The 12,975-nt window shown below is 60.7% G+C and overlaps 1 protein-coding gene across 1 annotated transcript in view; it reads right to left on the minus strand.

The window, feature by feature from the left end:
• Megf6 (multiple EGF like domains 6) overlaps window positions 1-7,950 on the minus strand; it is a 92,670-nt gene extending 84,720 nt beyond the window's left edge. The window contains exons 1-2 of the mRNA XM_027947442.2: window positions 7,814-7,950; window positions 3,696-3,830 (exon numbers count right to left, since the gene is read on the minus strand). Coding sequence (XP_027803243.2) covers window positions 3,696-3,830; window positions 7,814-7,950 — 272 coding nt within the window. The remainder of the gene's footprint in view (window positions 1-3,695; window positions 3,831-7,813) is intronic.
• Between the last annotated feature and the right edge of the window lie 5,025 nt (window positions 7,951-12,975).

Below are 12,975 nucleotides of genomic sequence, written 5' to 3' on the forward strand. Positions count from 1 at the left end.
GCTGCTCTTCCCGGCCACGGGTCATCCCATCCCACGGCCCCTAAAGGAAGGACCCTGGGAGAGGAACAGTCAGCCCCTGAGGACTGATCCCCGTTCCCCTGCAGCCAGTGCCACCGGGAGCTGATTCCCACAAGGCTGGGGTCAGGGGACGAGGCTGCTGGGAGGGAGGCCCAGTGGAGCCACAGCGGCAGGGTCTGGGCCTGGCAGGAGCATGGCCAGCTCCGTGCTGAGGGCCACGGGGCGCCCTCCTTCCTCTGGAGGACCTCGCTCCTCTCTCGCGGCTTCATGCAGCCTGAGCGGCCGGTGCTGGCTCTCGGGTTTGCTGGGGAAGGCCCTTTACGCTGGCGGGATGCCAGGTGCCAGCGCAGTCTTATCTGTTCTGGGCCAGGCCAGGCGCCCTGTCACCCACACGGCCCTGCCTGTAGCCAGGCACAGACTCGACAGCCCAGACCCAGACACAAAGCCAACTCCTGCCCAGAGGGTGCAGGAGCCACCAGGGAGCCTGTGTGTGGCCGATGATCCTTACCCCAGCTCAACCAGACGGGGAAACTGAGGCCCCCATGGCCCTGAACCTGGCCTAAGCACGTGGACACAGAGTCTGTCCTGTGACCCCTGGCCCTGGTGGCCACCCCCAAAGAGCTGGAGAGGAGGTGCCCTTGTCTGTCCAGGGAAGCTGGGGTGCAGCTGGTGTCGGGGGGGACACTGCTGGCCCTCACATCTGCCCAGCCCCTTTGCAACCTGCTCAACAAACCAGGGAATTCTCTGCACAGAACTGTCAGAGCGACAAGGGCTAGAGGCCAGGCCGCAGGGGCAGGGCCCTGGGGCCCAACAGGTGGTGGCCGTCGCCCGCAGGCAGAGCCCACACCTGGGGCCCGTTGGCCTCACAGTGTGTGTAGCACTGTCACCTGTCACTGGCTCGCCCAGTGGCCAACGGGAGCAGCCTGACAATCATCCCTGGCCCAGGCATGAGGCCATGGGGCAGCAGAGCCAGGTCCCCAGGCTGAGGGACGTGCGTGGCGCTTGGCCTGCCAACACCAAGGCCAGGCAAGGTCCCCATCACCTGGTCCCGGCTGAGGGAAGCACCTGCCAGGCCAGGCCAAACCCAGGCCCAGAGGCGCTCCTAGAGCTGGGGCCGGACTGAGGCCAGCTCCGCTGCCCACCATGGCCAGGCCTCCCTGCTGGGCTTTCATCATACTCCCCACCCTGCTGCTCCGGGCCCCCGGCAGCCTTCAAGCCTTAGTGACCCCCAAGAGAGATGCGGGGACATGAAGACGCCCGCTGGTCCCCCAGAGGTGGAGGAGGGCTCACAGAGGGCACCTCTGAGTGGGCAGACTGTAGGCCTCGCTGCCAGTGCTCGGGCGCGGAGCCAGGGCCCAAGGCTAAAGCTTCAGCCCTGCCACTCACTCCTGTGAAGCCACGGCCCAGCGCCCAAACCCCTGGGCACCGGTTTCCTCAGGTCAAAGCGCTCGCTGCCTGCCTTTTAGGGACTGAAGAAACGCAGCCTGGCTGTCCTGGATGCCCACACAGCTGTCCAGGGAGCAGATGACACAGTGGGTCCCCTGCCCTCTCCCTGCCGCAGACACTCGGCTTCCCTGCCCTGCTCTGTGCCCAGCAGCTGGGAAGGCCACTCCAGGGCACCTCCGATACACGCCTGTGGCATGAGGCTGTCCCCCCACGTGTGGGTCAGCTCAAGAGCTGAAACAGCAAGTAGGGTGGGGAGGGTGACGAAGCCCACGGCCCGGCACTGGCTCCTGTCAGCCCACTCAGCGCCCACGCTGCTCAGGGACCCACCCAGGGCCCCACCCAGGGCCCCCCCAGCCCGGGCTGCGGGGCCAGAGGCCCGCCCTGCCTCCGAGCCCTCCTCCAGGCCGGGGACCTCCTTCCTGCCCTCCCCAGGACCAGCTGTGGCTCTCCACATGCAGCATGTGCTGTCCCCACAGAAGCAGGAGGGATGGCCTACTGCCACCGGGGACACTGCAGCCATGACCAGCTCCTTGTCATGTGACTGTCCTTAGGCCCAGGACTCAGGGGCACCAGACAAGGCCTGAGGGCTCCAGTCAGGGACGGGAACTCCGGTACCATTGCAAGGAGGAGTGGCGTCCACGGAGGCGACTCACTGGACTGGACTGGGCAGATGGGGAGAAGAGGATGGGGTCAGGCCAGCTCCTGGGGAAGGGTAAGCAGGAAGGTGCAGCAGACAGACCTCTCAGCTCCACCACCTGGGCTGGACAGGCACGGACAGGCGTGGACAGGCATGTGGAGACATGGCCTGCAACTCGGCCCAGCTGTGCCCAGTTCCCAGAGGTTAGGAAGGGACACCAGAGGAGAAGAGAGACTGCGCATTCCACGCACACTGAACTGGGGCAAGCCTGGCCACCACAGCCACGGGGTGACAGTGCCTGGAGGCCAGGCAGAACACTGTCCCCTTGGCACCGAGGCCCTGAGAGCACTCAGGCTACCCGGAGTGGGCGTGGAGCAAAGGCAGACCTTAGCCACATTCCAGAGTCAGCCAGACTGGACCGCTGCCCTGCCCCCCATGACCCAGAGCCCAAACTGCTCCCACTGAACCCCATGGCAGAACTGCCACATTCCTGGGAGGGAGGGTTGGAGAAGAGTCCGGACACCTTGAGCTGAACCGTGCCAGGGCCGGAGTCCTAGAGCCAGACCTGCACAGGCCCCAGTCGCCGGGGAAACCCCGGCAGCACTGACCCAGATAGTAAGGTCCTCCAGAGGCTGGGGCTTCCTGGACACCTTGCCCACCCAGCCACCTGGGAAACACTGCACCCTGCGTCCAGCCACAACAGGCCACAGCAGGGAAGTCATGGAGGCTCCTCCAACTGGCCACCCACCACAGAAACCACCCTCTCCAAGGTGAGGACGGGGACCCGAGTCTAGGCCACCGAATCCCTGTTTCTACTGCACACCCTGGAAGCTGCGGGGAGCAGCCCCTGGAGAGCAATGAGGAATGTGTCCTTCCTGCCCAGGCCATTCCTGCTGGATGCACAGCTCCTGTCTCCCAGCCCACCTCCCAGCACCAAACCTGTCTCCAGGCACTGCAGGGTGGGGGACGACAAAATGGCCCCGGGTGAGAAGCGGCCACACTCAACCACACTCCTCCTCCTTCACTCGGCATATGATGAAGTAACTGTCCAGCCAACAGACATTCACCCGCCGTCCCCAAGCCCCTGAGCAGGCTGAGCAGACATGGAGCCCCCAGGAGGGCAGCCCAGGGCAGGACCAGGACCCCCGGAGCCCTGGCTGAGCACCCCTCCTCCCAGGACCCCTCCTTCCTCCACCCACTGGGGGCCGCAGCCATGCCCCCCCCCAGTCTGCACCCAGGCAGGTTCCACGGTGCTGAGTCTACAAACAGGAGAGGCATAAAAAGAACTCCTTGAGCTTGATTTTGAAATAAAATATTGAGCAATGAAAGGTTTCACGTGGGCTTGGGAAGAGGCCCAAGGGTCAGGCAGCAATGGCCTCCAACCGGAACTCAGCAGGTGAGCTCGGGCTCTCTGCCGGCTGTGCCCAGCACCCCCCCCGGTGGGGCCCCACACCTCTCCACAGAGCTGTGACTTGGAGCCTCCCTGGCACTCTGTCCTCAGAGGGGGCATCCGGTGGCCCTGAGGCCAGGACGGGTGCAGCCCCAGCCCCCACTGCCCAGCTCCTGCCCACAGCCCCAGGTGCCCAGCACCTACCTGCGCTCGTGGCCAATGCACCATGCCTGGCGCCCACAGCCCGGCTTCCACACGGACACCATGCGACTGAGGGCCTTCACACAGGGCCGACGATGGCCCACCAGGGTCAGCTGCTGCTGGGCACACACATGGGGCCTGGGACAGAGAACAGGGACAGTCAGCATCTCACCACCCACCTCTGGTTGGCACAGGCCCCTCCGGCACATGGCCCTGGGAGGCCAGGCCTCCAGAGCACAGCCCTCCCAGTGCCCACCCAGGCTCGAGGGTGAGGGGGGTTCGAAGAGGAACCAGCACCCCCACACAGGACCACACACTGCCCAAGGTGCTGCCTGATCCCCCAGGAGCCAGGCCAGGAAGACCCCACACCACCTTCCAGATGGCTCAGTCCTTCTGTTCTCTCCACCCAGCCTCCCTGCCCCATCCCTGTGACCTCAGTGACTCCCAGCACCCTCTGAGCCATGCGGGCTGTTGGCACAGTGAGAAGGGCATCCCCTCCGAGGAGCAGGAAATGGAAAAGTAGCGCCATGGTCCCCACCCCTGCCAAGACCCATAGGACTCCCCTTTCTGCAGGTCCCCACCCCAGGGACTGCATAAACCAGGCCAGGGAAAAGCCAGTGCTGGGGGCGGTCAGCATAAGACAGACCCCCATGCCCATCAGGCTGTGAGGTGGGGAAAGGTCAGTGGAGGGACGACCCCAAGCAAATTAGCAAGGCCCTGTCTCAAGATAAAAAATAAAAAGGGCTGAGGAGGTGGCTCAGTGGTAGAGCATTTGCTTGCACATGTGAGGCCCCGGGTTCAAACCCAGCCCCCCCTGCACATAATCCATGCCCTCAGGAGGTGGTGGATGCCCAGAGCTTGGGCTCACCCAGGTCAGGTGGCCTCCAAAGACAAGTTTCAGTAAAAGAGGACACGACTGAAGTGCTAACAATTAAGTCGGATCAAGTCAGAAGCCAGCAGGATTCTGTGGGACCTTAAGGAAGAGGAGACCAGGCTCGCCCAGCAGGGCCAGGTTCTGGGCTTGATCCCCAACACGAGGGGCAGGGCCTGTGCTCTGAGTGGACCACATTGCATGCTACCTGGGGGTACACTGCAGTGAGTCTGGCAAATCCAGCACCTGGGCCCCCACCACCATTTTGGGTATCAGAGCAGGCAGGAAGCCACTTCTCTCCCAACCTCCTGGCTGAGCTCCCTGCTCAGGGGACACAGCACATCCCTGGCCTCTGTTTTCAAACCGTCCACCTGGGCAGAAGTTCCTGCTTCCCATACAGCCCCGACGTTTGTCTGGTCTGCTGGGGGTCCCCAGGCTCAGCCCTGGAAGACCCTGGCTGCCCTGTCCCAGGACCTGGCCCTAGGCCAGCCACCCCCAGACGGATGCTCTTGCAACCGAGGACTTTATTTTTCCTCCTCCTGTTGCTCTCGCTGGGTGGGAAGCCCGCCCCTCAGGGAGTCACACAGCGGCTCTGCTTTGCAGCCAAGATGAAAGCACCAACGAAGCTGGGTCCCCAGCCTGGCCTGGCCACAGCACCAAGGCCGAGGTCCTCCGCCCCCAGCTGACCATCAAAGACTGGTGGCCAGGGCAGAGCCAAACCCAAATCCCCAGTCAAGTCCGCAGGACCAGGCTGCCCAAGACGTCCCATTCACACCCCTCCTGCAGTCTTCCGTGGCAGAGGCCAGCCAGCCCACGTCTGGGGGGGACTGCAGGGTGAGGATCCTCAAAGTGCAGGACAGGGCAGCCCAGGATCAGGATCCAGGCTCTCCTGTGAGCTCCCAGTGGTACCTGCTGCTCCGGCCTCACAGCTTCCACACCCCCCGGCTCCTCCAGCCTGGAGTAATGGGCCAGGTGGGACGGATGTCCCCAACACTCCTGGAAGGAGGTAACGGTGGCTCCCTGCATTACCTGCTCCAGGTCACTAATAAGATGTGGAGCCAGGCCTGCTCTGGGGTTCCATGCCTCTCAGATGACTGCACAGGACGCGGGCCCCAGCTTCCCAGGGGCTGTGGCAGGCCAAGGATCCCAGCCTGAGTTTATGGGGAGAGGGCCAGGCAGGGCAATGAGTCAGGAACGGGGGTCCCCTCGTTAGGGAAGGGCTCATCAGCCTTCCTTGGGCTGCGTCCTGGACACAGTGCCCTGAGTCCCCCCAGTCTCATGCCTGATCCCACCAATGCCAGAGGACCTCACGGCCTACCAGGACCACCCTCTTCCCCCTTCACTCTGTGCCCCAGGAGGCGACCTCACAAACTGCACACCCCCCACATGAACACACGGCCCTCTGGCTGGTGGTGGGTTTGGCTGCTTACAGGACCAGCAGAAGGTGGCTGGGGTGCTGTCCCTCCCCTGGGCAGGGCAGCCTAGGCAGACCGCTGCCAGGGGATGCCTCCCCACCCCAGGCCACAGCTCTGCTCTCCGGCCCTCTCCCAGCCAAGAGAGAAACCTCCTCTGTTCTAATCGGAGCTCCCCCAGCCAGCCAGGGCCCACTGCAGCCCTACTGTGCATCCAGGCACATGCAGGTGGCGAGGTGACAGAAGGCCTGTGGCAGACACACAGCCACCTCAGCCAACCTGGAACTCAGATCCACCTGCAAGGGGCAGTTTGCGAACAAAGGCCTTATGGAGACAGGGCCAGGAAACAGTGGACAAAGGCCCCCAGGGTAGCAGCCACAGGATTTAAGAGCAGGGAGAAGCAATGGGAGGGGAGGATCTGGAAGGAGCCACAGCTCTTCCCAGCCTGGCTCCAGGCTTCCCAGAGGCCAGGTGAGCGAGTAGGACACAGGAAAGCCCCCTGCTCCACGCCTGGAGAGAACAGCAAGTTTGGGCAAGTTGGATGGGGACCCAGAAAGGCAGGCAGCCAGCAGTTTTCGTGAGTGCAGCAGGGGCAGAAGCCTCTCTCAAGAGCAGAAACGTCCACCAGTCACCATTGAGCTGCTGCCCCCCAGGATCAGAGCCCCAAGTCTTCTGGCAGCCGTATGAGAAGCAGGCAGTCAAGTGGCCCAAAGCCTGTGTGCTAACCCCTTGTGGGGCTGCAGCTCCCCTTGGACAAAGGCACAGGGACCACAGGAAGCAGAAGTGTCCAGCAGAAGTCCCCTGGAGTCGAGGTGCAGGCCTTTCAGTTTCTGGATGAAAGGTCCCCAACACAGAGGAGGTCCTCTGTTGAAGAGACCACAGGAAATCTTCCTTCTTGAAGCAAAGCAAGACCCAGAGTAGAGGCCCTGGGGGAAAGAATCTGCCTGCCTCCCCCCAGTGTGGAACCCTGTCCACTCCATCCCCAGGGGGCCGCCTCTCTCTCCTCCACAGCCAGGTACATAGAGTGGCCCAGCGCCAGGCCCTCTTCCAGAATGCTGGATAGGAGGAGCCTGAGAAGCCCCTCTGTGGCCCCTGAAGGGGGCTTCAAGGTTGCGGCTGGGAGGCCCCAACGTGAGCTGAGCCCAGGGCCGTGGCCAGCCCCTCTGCAGCTGGCAAAGGCCTTGCCAGGTTGGCCGGCCCCAAGCCCAGGCACCCTGCAGGGAGTGCTGGAGTGGGGGGCAGCCAACAGGCTCTCCCCACCTCCTCCTCCTCCACTTTCCTTTGAGGCCAACACAGGGATTGCTTTGCTGTTTAAGAGAGACCGCTAAACGGCCCGTTGGGGAATCATCTTTCAAAATTAAATTCATCTCGGCTGGCTCCCTGACCGTCTCTTCCTGCCCATTCTGGTACTGAATTCCTTCTCCCTGCAGCTCCAAAGCACACGTGTTTAACACACAAACCAGCTCTGCAGCCCTGTCTGGGTACACCCCGCCCCTGCGAAGGCCCCCAGACCCCAGGAGACAGGCTTTGGAGGAAGTGGGAGCAGGCCGCTTCCTCTGCCGTCCAAGCCGGCTCCCAGGCTAGACCCTGCCGGGCAGGGGGCCCGGATTCCTCACCTCCCTCCCCAGCTCAGCATCTGCCTGAGCAGGCAGGACCCACATCACAGAGGCCGTGAGGGAGGAGGCACAGGCCTGCCACAGGGGCTCCCCAGACCCCACCGGGAACCCTCTCCCCAGCTAAGGCAAAGAGCCCATTGTTCTGGGGCCCCCGGACAAAGCCCAGGAGCTCGGTCCCGGTTTCCGACGCCCGGAGGAGCCTCTCCTGCTCCCGCGACTCACATGCTGGGCTGCAGCGGGAGCAGGGGTCGCGGCGGGGCAGTCGCACGCACCGCGGAGAGCAGCAGCAGCAGCAGCGCCGGAGCCACCGCGCGCCCCGTCGCCCTCGGGGTCGCCCTCGCCTCCGCTGGTAAAGGCATCGTGCGCGCGGCCAAGCCCCCGGTGCCTCTCGGGTCCGAGGCTCACAGACCGGCCCTGCGGCCCGGAGCCGCCGTCTCCGCGTGCGCCATGCCGGGGAGAGTGCGCGGGGCGCAGCACAGGTGCCCAGGAGCCGGCTTCCCGCCCGCGCCCGAAGGGCCGTGCGGAGACCAGTTCACCCAGGTCCAGCCGGCCACACGCTCCCTGTGAGCGGTGGGCAGACTGCGCCCAGCCGGGCGCGGGAGAGGCCCGCCCCGCCCGCGACACGCCCCGGGCCCGGCCGACCCCAGCCCCGGCCCCGCCCACAGCCCTGCCCCCACCCGCCCAGGACGCGCCCCCGACCTAGGCCCCGCCCCACACTCCCTCGGCCCCGCCCAGGGCTCCTCTTCCAGCGGCTCCCCTACCCCTGGCCCGCCGGCAGACCGCCCTTCCCCGCGTCCCCCAGACTCCCACCCCGCAAGCAGAGCCCCTTCGCGCTTCCTGCTTATCTCAGGCTGAAAGTCCCAGACCTGGTCCCACCTAGAGCCAACCCCCGCGCCCCGCGGAGAACAAGAGAGGCACGCCTCGCACACCCTGCAGAGACAGGTCTCTACGGACCCCTGGCCCCAGACCCCGGACTCCGGGGACAGCCCTCAGCCTCCCCTTCCTTCTCAAGATTCCCAGGGAAAGCAGCCTCAGTTTGTCTTCCTCGTGGACCCTCCATCCAGCCCTGGCATCTCATCCATGCTGGTCCTGGTTGGGGAAGAACTTGGGGATTGGGTGGGCAGCCTCTGCAGCCCCCCCCCCCCCCCCCCCGGTACCTCCTACATTGTTGGTCAACCACTTCCACGCATCTTCATTCGTGTTTCTGTGCAGAGTGCTCTTGGAGGTGGCGGCCGAGGGCCCAGAGGCACCGCCGAGGACAGAGCCCTTCCTGATCTGCTTTTCTTCTTTTACCCCCGGTTTTGGTTTGGAAGTGACTGACTCCAGTGCAAGGACCAGCTGTCCCAAGGGTTGAACTCGGAGGTCCTGGGGTTAGTGAGGGCCAGCCTCTCCCAGCGGGTTTTGAATAGCCTGGGGAGGTCCAGTCTGGACAGGATCTGGTGGAGCCGAGAGTGAGTGTCACACCCAGGTGTGTGAGGGCCAATGTGCCAGTCCCAGCTGGAGATGTGCATCTGAGACCTTCCTCCTCCCACACCCTCGGTGGTCTGAGTAAGAGGAACCCTGAAGGCTCCAGAATCCCCCTCCCCTAACAGCCAGCTCTGAAGAGAGCCCCTGAAGGGGCTTGGAAGATGGAGAATCACAGCTGTCCAGAAGCAATGGAGACACAGGCACGCGTGCATACACACACACACACACACACACACACAGAATCTGAGCCCTTCCCACCACCTGGAGGGGCACATCTGTCAGGTCAGCCCAGCAGTAACTCCTGCTCTACACTTGAGGAACCTCAGGTCAAAGGAAAGGAGGAGGCAGCCCTGCCCCTGGCTTCTGGCTGCCGGTCTGGGAACTGAACACTGGGATCATGGGGGTCTGGCTCCCAGGACATTTGCCAGCCCCACGCTCTGCTGCCTGAAAGTCAGAAAAAAATACTGAAGGCACAGAATAGATGGCAGGCAGTTCACTGGACTCTGGATCTCAAATACGGGTTGGCAGCTCTGCTTGCTGATCCTCCAAACAGGACCCATTCTGCCCCATCCTGCCCTCCATCTCACCCCTCCTCCCACCCCTCCCTGGGATCTCGGTAGTAGCAGCTGTCCCAAGCCTGGTTGGCCCATGCCCCAGCTCAGGAACCGTTTCCTCCTGATCTACCCTCACATAGACCAGGGTCTGCCTTCAGGAAAACCTCCCCAGTGCCCACCTCAGCACCCCGCCCCATCCTGTGGGTATAGACACAAGTTAGTTGAGTGTCTCTCTAACTTTGGAACAGTGCAATAGGACCATCCATTTTTTTCCACCTTGTTTGAGGGGAGGGGTACTAGGGATTGAACCCAGGGCCACTCTTCAACTGAGCTGCATCCCCAGGCCTTTTCATTGTAAGAAAGGGTCTTGCTAAATGGCCAAGGCTGGCCTCGAACTTAGGACTCTCTTGCCTCAGCCTCCAGAGTCACTGAGATTACAGACGTGTGCCACCACACCCAGCTATTTTTCCCAACTTTGCATCTCATCCTGTCTCTGGAGCTGGCTTGGCACAAAGGGATGGCCAGTAAGGGTGTGTGAGTGGACAGATTAGCACCTTGGAAAAGTTCAGGGATGCTCTCTGAATTGCACCCTGCCCCCAGGGCAGAGATGACTCACCGCCTCAGACGTGTCTCCAGCTTATCTGAGGAAGAAGGAAAGAATGTGGACAGATTCTGGGTTAGAAGGAGATCTCTGGGCAGGGCAGGATCCAGGTTTTATGGGGCTTACAACATAAAATTCAGAGACTCTCTTGAAGCAGAGTCATAAAAAGAAGTTTTTTGTCAATTTTACAAAGCCCCAACCACCCCCTGCATGAATTCCTAGCCCTCCCCTCCCAGAGTGAAAGAGCTACTGCAGCGAAGCTTTCTTGACCTCACTGTGATTCTGCCTCTGTCCACTCTCATCAGCTGTCAGGTGGACAGTCCCCAGCAGGCGTCAGGAAAGAAAGGACAGGTGCTTCCTACTGGGAGTCCCTGGTTCAGGACACCTGCTGTCACCTGCTCCCAAGGCACAAGGGGCTGGGGTCTGCCCACTGTCCCCAGGCGGAGCCCTCCTCAGGCACAGAGGTGGACTGGTGAACCCCCAGCCTAGAGCTCACTTCTCCAAACAAGACTGGTGCAGAAGGAAGGCCCAGTGCTGTTCTTTCCCTAAATCTCCTGCCCTTTACCCAGATCCTGGCTCCTCTGCCCAGCCTGGCACAGAGGGCATAGGCAACCATCAAACATCCAGCAGCCAAAATTCTCAGGTGCGTCTTCCCTCACATGACTGACATGACAACAGACTAACGAAGGTACCTGGAGTTCATATCTTAAAAGTCAGACTGCACACAGGTGTCTAAGACACTTATTTTTTATTATTTATTTATATTTTGGTACCGGGGTTTGAACCCAGGGGCTCTCAACCACTGAGCCACATCCCAGCCCTTTTCATTTTTTGAGATAGGGTCTTGGTAAGTTGCTAAGGGCCTCGGTGAGTTGCTGATTCTCCTGTCTCAGCCTCCCGAGCTGCTGAGATTACAGGTATGCCCAACCATACCTGGCTATGAGACCCTCTTAAACAGATTTAACTCACAATAAAGTTCATAGCAACCAAACTAAACAAAACGCAGAAAACAGTCTCAAGACTTGGCTCTTCTTCACAATAAAGTGACAGTTCATGGGACACAAGATCATTTCAAACACTTTCCCAGCCTGGAGTGACTTTTTTTTTTTTTTTTGGTGCACGTGTGTGTGTGTGTGTGTGTGTGTGTGTGTGTGTGCGCGCACTCACGCGTGCATGTGTGGTTCTGGAGATGGAACCCAGGTCCCCACAAGGGCTAGGCAAGTGCTCTACCGCTGAGCTACATCCCCGGCCCCCCTTTATTTTTTTGAGACAGGACTTGCTAAGTTGCCTAAACTCTCCTCTAACTTTTGACCCTCCTGCTTTAGCCTCTTGAAGGGATGGTTTTCATATAGTTAATGGTGCTCTCTGACTATAGTTTCTAACTGTATGTGCTCAAATGTTGCCTCTATTGCTCAGAAATAGGCACTTAACTCAGAAAGTTCACTGATATTTATTCTTTTTTACTTACTGAATTTTTGCCCGTGTTTATCTCATGGAATTCACCCTGCTGTCAGCTCTCAAGAGACTCTGACCAGGCCGGGCACCATTGCAGGTCAGCATCTTCTCTCCTGTCTATCCACAAATAGAATCTACTTCTGGGCATTCCCATTGATCCTTATTCCGATCTCAAAGTCTTAAGGGTGTACCTCGTGTCACCAGAGTGAGAGACCGTTGTGATTTTCGTGACAGCTTATGGATACCGGCTTTACGTGACTGCCTGGTGAGAACGGCCCCCTTGCTGTGGCTTTTCCCAAGTCATGCTGGTGATTCTTGTCCGTCACACTTCCACATGGATTTTGGAATCTCTTTATCCAGGTCTTTCCGGCTGCCTCGAGACTGAATTGCAATTGCCTTCCTGTGCACTCTAGGAAGGACGGACGTGTGCACCACACCCACACTTCGGGAAAGGCAGCGTGATCAAAGGAAGCAGGGAGGGCAGTGCCGGAACAGTGGGCACTGCCCCTGCGGAGAGCAGGGGTATTGAAACCCGCCTGTCCCCATGCCCCAGAATCCCACAGGGTCACCCCTGCAGCTCAAGGTCTGCCTGGTGGCTCAACTCCAGTCTGGATTCCCGGACAAACCGCATCCCGAAAGTCTTTAGCAAAACTGCAGCCAAATGTCTGGATTCCACCTTAGAATTTGCTCACTCCATTTACAAGGTACCAGTGGGATTCGCTCCTTACAATCCTGAGGGTTTGTGGGGTATCTGACCCCAAATGTATGGCACACATGCCCAGGCTCAGAATAGGACTCAGCAGCACACACCTCCCTGGCCAGAGGCCTCAGCCCTCCCCTTCTTCATCCACCTGGTCACCACACCTGGGGCTGCTCACTGGTTGCCCACAGAGTGGGTCTGGTTTGGAGACCCACTGCAACAGGCACACGGTGGGGACAACCCCCTGTTTCATCAGCTGGAGAAGTGTCACTGCAGCCTTCCTGGAGACGCTGTTGACGTCACTTCTGTGTGATGTGTTTTTCTGTTGGAAATAATAAAAATAGCATTTGGCCCAAGGAAAAATACTGTGGGGAGGGAGAAGCATCAAACCACCCCTTGGCTGATGATTCTTGGAGCAAAATTCCAAAGCAAACTGCCCCCCTACTTTCCCAGAGCCGGACCCGCCAGCCGCCCCATCCCGAGTCTGACAGGATCCTTCAGGAGTTGAAAGAGAATCCCACAGAGAAACTCAAAACATCCTCCACAGCTGCCGGAACCGATGTCTCCGCCAACCCAAGAAAACAACCTGGCGTCCTGTCTGAACCTT

This window comes from Marmota flaviventris, chromosome 10 (genome assembly GCF_047511675.1).
Source record: "Marmota flaviventris isolate mMarFla1 chromosome 10, mMarFla1.hap1, whole genome shotgun sequence".
Classification (NCBI taxonomy): Eukaryota; Metazoa; Chordata; class Mammalia; order Rodentia; family Sciuridae; genus Marmota; species Marmota flaviventris.